At 58.7% G+C, this 5,595-nt stretch overlaps 1 protein-coding gene across 1 annotated transcript; it reads right to left on the bottom strand.

The window, feature by feature from the left end:
* NME3 (NME/NM23 nucleoside diphosphate kinase 3) lies at window positions 1–3,705 on the bottom strand. The gene is made up of 5 exons (XM_075435930.1): window positions 3,544–3,705; window positions 3,304–3,434; window positions 2,775–2,876; window positions 2,334–2,446; window positions 1–1,052 (listed from the first exon to the last, which is right to left on the bottom strand). Exons 1-5 carry the CDS (start codon window positions 3,587–3,589, stop codon window positions 935–937), a joined length of 510 nt encoding a protein of 169 aa, XP_075292045.1. The 5' UTR covers window positions 3,590–3,705; the 3' UTR covers window positions 1–934.
* Between the last annotated feature and the right edge of the window lie 1,890 nt (window positions 3,706–5,595).

The following is a 5,595-nucleotide window of genomic DNA, read 5'->3' as shown; positions in this document are numbered from 1 at the left end:
TTGGCATGAAGACAGTTTAACAGAACAGCAAAGGAAGCAAACAATAACAACAATCACACTGATCAAAACAATATACAAAGCAAGGGAATACAGAGGCCAATTTCCTCACTGCCTGATGCCCAGTGCACTCCTCCCTCAGGAATCTCCCCCCCCGCCTTAAGTCCTGAGCATAGCGAATACTTGGTTAGTCTGGCCAGTTTGGGTCTCAGCCTTCCCAGCTGTGCCCTCTCTTAGCTTCACCTGAAATTAATCCTATTCCAGATGAACCCAGGGCAGAAAATGTGCATTTAACAGCGTTTGGTGAATCATCCTTCTATGGACTCGCTAATCACATCTGAAGCAGGGTGAGCTTGTGCCAGCCCTGGCACATAGAGCTGCCACCAACAGAGAGTGAGCCGTTTGTCCTGTCTTGGAATGAGCTCTTACCGCAGCTGGGAGTTTTCCCCCTTATCCCATAGCAGCCTAATTCTTTAAAAGCTTTTGATGAAGAGCCTTACAGACATGGAGCTAAATGATATCGATCACACGGCCTTGTAGTGACCACAGCACCTCTTGCAGCGGTGGGGAGCACATGTTCCCTCGCGCCAGGCAGGTCAGAGTACACACTGGAATGGGCAGAGAGCCCAGTTCTCACTTCAATAAATCACCTTGAGCTACCTGGCATTCAAGAAGCTGCAGCAAACAGAGCAATAATACCAACTACTTTACTATAGCAGAGAAAGAAAAGAGAAACAGCTACTCTTGCATGGAGCTGAAGCGCAGAGTTGCACAAACAAAACAGCTCCCAGGACCCCTCCGCCCACACGCAGAACAGAAACCCCCACGGCATGCGACGCCGCAGCAGGATCCACAGCCAGCTGAAGCGGCTGCGATGAAATGGATGGAAACGCCCTGTGCCCCGTCAAGAAGACGCGCTTCCCTCAGGCCACTCTTCTCATGCATAGACCCAGTGCTGGGCCGTGTCCTCCCAGCAGGTCAGCTCCTCCGGGCGGAACCAGAGGGAGATCTCCTGCCGGGCACTCTCAACCGAGTCACTGCCGTGGATCACGTTCCTGTGGGGGAGAAGAAAGGGATCAGCCGGCACTAAGCAGAGAAAGATGGGAGAGGGAAGCTGCAGTTTGGGAAATTTCACTTTGACCAATTTATTTAAACCAATGAGCCACTCGCATCCTACAATATTCTTTCCCACCACACAGCCCTCCTCCTTCCAGCTCAGGGGCTCTCCGTGGTTACGCTGAACATGGCTTGGGTCGTGGATGTGCAGGAGCTGCCACTTCCCAGTGCTCCTTCCTCCTATGGGGAGGAACCATCTGTTTGCTACAGGAGAAGCTGCAAGTGGCTGTTGATCTGGGGTTTGCCTTGTTTTTATGGCAGCAATTCAAGTTTTGCCTCCAGGTTTCCCCGCGTCCTTCTGTCAAAGTAGGCCCTGCGAAGCAGGTTTGGTATCAAACACCATGGAACAGAAACCTCATCCAGGAGGGTTCGATAAAAGCGGTGTCTACCACAAGCTAGGCTGCAGCCAGCCAAGGTCACAGCTGGTGGATCTTCACTGGTGAAGAGCCCTAGCGTGTGCAGAGCTCCCGCTTGCTTTCATTACAAACTCGGGTGCCTGGTGGAGCTAGAGCAGCTCTCCAGGTACCCTGCTCCCTCAGGAAAGGGCTGAGAGGGCTCCTCCCTTCCTCTTCACAGCCTGACAGTCCCCATTCCCCAGAGCAAAAGACAAGCAAACCCCACCTGCTTTCAGCAGAAAAGGCCTGAAGAGGCAGGAAAGACACAAACCCAGGCTCTTCTCTTCTGGCAAAGCCAACCCCAGGAGGCAGAGGTCAGCACCTCCTGCTAGGACTGCCAGAGGGAGACAGCTCTGATCTGAGCAGAGAAGCAAGCAGCTCTGCCCTGCGGGTGCAGACTCCCGTGGCTCAGGCAAGCTTTGTACAGCAATGCCTGGTGTGACGGGCATGCTGGACCCCTTGACCAGACTAGCGGTGGTTTGGGGTAGGCTCCGGAGGAGGTAGAGGGCCTCAGCTTTGACTGCATGCTAATGAAACATTACAAGATCCTACTGAACCACTTTTGCCAATACCTTTGACAGTGGTTCTTTAAGCGATCTAAATCACCCTTACTGCTAAACTGTGTTAAATTCCATCAATTTCTTGAACTCTGTCCAATTATTATCCTGCCTCAATAAAACATACTGCTGCCTCTCTCTCTTGAGTGAGATGCAAACCTCCCTTTGATGACAAACTGGCACAGTCAGCAGGATCCTAAATCAGGATTCGCGACACCTGGACAGGATGCACTGAAATACTGAGGGAACAAAAAGCCAAAGCTCTCACTTGCTGACTTCAACGCAGAAGTCTCCTCGGATGGTGCCAGGCCTGGACTCGGCTGGGTTAGTCTCCCCAATCATTGTGCGAACTGTCTTGACCGCATCCAGGCCCTGCCAGACCTATGTGAGGGCAAAACAAGAATCAGCTTCCACAACTCCCCCAGCAGCTCATAGTGTCTGTCCTCTTGATTCCCCACCTGATCCACCCAGGTGAGAGACAGGAAAGGCATTCTCTGTCAATAGTCTTCAAAAGTTGATTTTGGAAAAATAATCACAACTGTCTGTGGATTTAATTTACCGCAGAAAATGCCCCTGCAGCTCAGTATGGCTTCAAGAGGCCCCCTGAAGAGAGAGGCCACCTTGTCTCCATTATGCCATGAGCCCATTCTACTTATACTTTGCACTTACTTTGTGTTCCTTGGTTCGGGAGAACCTGGCCAGCACTCACCATGGCCACCACGGGCCCAGAGCTCATGTACTTCACCAGCCGGCTGTAGAAGGGGCGGTCACGAAGGGCGACATAGTGCTCCTTCAGCAGCTCCTCTGAGGCCTGAGCACAAAGAGCGCAAAGCTTAGTCTGCTCTGGGCAGGTGGGGACGTGGGCAGGGGCTACGCCCCAGAGATGCAGCTAAAACTGGATAGTGCGCGTTGCAGTCAAGCTCCTGCCCAGCAGTGAAATGGCTTTACTTTGCCGAGCCCTGACACCGGGAGGGGAGAGGTGTCTAGGTCGGAGGAGCAACACCGGCCAACTTACGACGAGAGCCCGGGCGCAGGCGTGCTGCCCACAGCGGGACTTGCCCCTCCAGACGCAGAGAGGCCCCAGCAGCCCTCTGACCCGCGGGGATCTGCTGCCCGCACCACCACCGCGGGCCGCACAAGACAGGAGGCCGGCGGGAACCGGGGGCTGCGGGGCCCGCAGGGGCCTGGCCCCAGGCTGGGCCCCCCGGCACCAGGGCCCCCCGGGCCGGGCCGCTCACCTGCAGGAGCTTCAGCCCCACCAGCTGCAGGCCCTTCCTCTCGAACCGCCGGACGATCTCCCCGACCAGGCGCCGCTGGATCCCGTCCGGTTTGATGGCCACGAAGGTGCGCTCGTCGGCCCCGCTGCAGGCTGCGGGGAGAGGGCGGAGGCCGCGGGGTGAGGGGGGGAAGGAGGCGAGACCAGCCCGGGCCCGCAGCCGCGGGGGACGGGGGCAGGGGGTCCCGGCCCGGTCCCGCACCGCTCTGGAAGAGGCCGGCGAAGAGCCCGAGCACCAGGCAGATCATGGCGGCTCCGCTTCCCAGCGCCCCGGGGCCGCCCCGACACCCGCCCCCGGCGGAACGATCGCGCCGGGGCCGAGGAGCGGCGGGTCCGACAGAGAGCGACGCGCCGCCGCCGCCGCCGTTCGCATGGCAACGGGCCGGGCCCGCCGCTTCTCGGCTGCCCTCCCGCGGCCACGGCGGCAGCGAGTGGCGCGGTCCGGGGCGCCGCCGAGCCGGAGCCCGAGCCCCGCGGCCCCGGGGCTGACGGGCCTCGGGCTGGCACCGCCGGCAGACGAGCTCTCCGCTTCGCCGGGCCTGGCTGGCGGAGGGGCAGCGCCTCAGCCCCGGGGGGCCCCGGGAGCTCGTCTCCGCGGGGCCCGCGTTTCTCGTCCCGTTCTGCAGCGGCGAGCTCCCGTCCTCAGGGGTCGTGACGAGGAGAGGGGAAGCCCGGCAGGCCCGAGCTCGACTGCTGCTTGGTCCGGGCCGTGTGGCGGCTGGACACTGGCTTCTCGGGATTGCTCCGAGCTGGGAAGCGCGTTCGTTCTGCGGGTGCCTCGCAGCGGGCCGGGTCTGCGCCCACAGCGGCTCGGCCTGGTCCGGGAGGACCTCCGGGACCCCGCGGGTCACGGCGCGGAGCTCTGCTGGCAGAACGTGAGGTGGGTTCTTCCGCGACGTGTGCTGGGGGTCCCGGCGCTTTCCCGGCACTCGCAAGTGCCGCTGCTGATCCTGCGACGCATCCGAGTGCCCGGAGCGTGTGTCGGATCCCCCGTCCCGGGGGTGCGGGGCCGCCGGCCCCCTCCTTGCCCCGCACCTTGCTGGGTGGGTTTCACTCTCGGGCGCAGAAGCCAGTGGGACGAGTGCAACGCGGCGTCCCGGTCCCCAGCGGCTTGAATCCAAGGTGCAGCTCATCCCTGCACGCATGGGATCAGACCCGAAAGCACTGCCTCTTGGATCACTGTGTTCGTTAACGTCTTGCACGCACTCTGTTTTGCTAATTGCATTATCCTTATGGTAAGCGTTCACTCCGCTGCTAATTGCTAGCAACAAGATTTGTTTAACTAAACATGTTTTTTAAGGATGAGTGTTTTGTATCCTTAAATGTTCTCTTTAGAGACTTGTAGGCCTGCTCACTCTCCTCCGTGCAGAGCCTGGGCAGGTTCATTTGGTTCTCTGGGTGGCAGGGATCCAGCTGCTTTATCTGACATGGTTTTAAGTAATATTTGCACCAATAAAATGAGTACAGGGGCACGATCATCTCCCTACTCCTGCTGGCCACACTATTCCTGATGCAAGCCAGAATCACAGAATCACAGAATGGTCGGGGTTGGAAGGGACCTCTGTGGGTCATCCAGTCCAACCCCCCTGCCGAAGCAGGGTCACCTACAGCAGGCTGCAGAGGACCTTATCCAGGTGGGTCTTGAATATCTCCAGAGAAGGAGACTCCACAGCCTCCCTGGGCAGCCTGTGCCAGGGCTCCATCACCCTCAGAGGGAAGAAGTTCTTCCTCATGTTCAGATGGAACTTCCTGTGCCTCAGTTTGTGCCCATTGCCCCTTGTCCTGTCGCTGGGCACCACTGAAAAGAGCCTGGCCCCATCCTCCTGACACCCACCCTTCAGGTATTTGTAAGCATTTATAAGGTCCCCTCGCAGCCTTCTCTTCTTCAGGCTGAACAAGCCCAGCTCCCTCAGCCTCTCCTCGTAGGGGAGATGCTCCAGTCCCCTCATCATCCTCGTAGCCCTCTGCTGGACTCTCTCCAGTAGCTCCTCATCTTTCTTGAACTGGGGAGCCCAGAACTGGACAGAGTACTCCAGATGAGGCCTCACCAGGGCAGTGTAGAGGGGAAGGAGAACCTCCCTCGACCTGCTGGTCACACTCTTCTTGATGCACCCCAGGATCCCATTGGCTTTCTTGGCAGCCAGGGCACACTGCTGGCTCATGGTTAACCTGTCATCCACCAGGACACCCAGGTCCCTCTCCGCACAGCTGCTCTCCAGCAGGTCCGCCCCAAGCCTGTACTGATGCATGGGGT

This window comes from Opisthocomus hoazin, chromosome 15, assembly GCF_030867145.1.
Source record: "Opisthocomus hoazin isolate bOpiHoa1 chromosome 15, bOpiHoa1.hap1, whole genome shotgun sequence".
Taxonomy (NCBI): domain Eukaryota; kingdom Metazoa; phylum Chordata; class Aves; order Opisthocomiformes; family Opisthocomidae; genus Opisthocomus; species Opisthocomus hoazin.
Note: the sequence above shows the minus strand (reverse complement) of the source record. Positions and strands in the feature narration are given on the sequence as shown.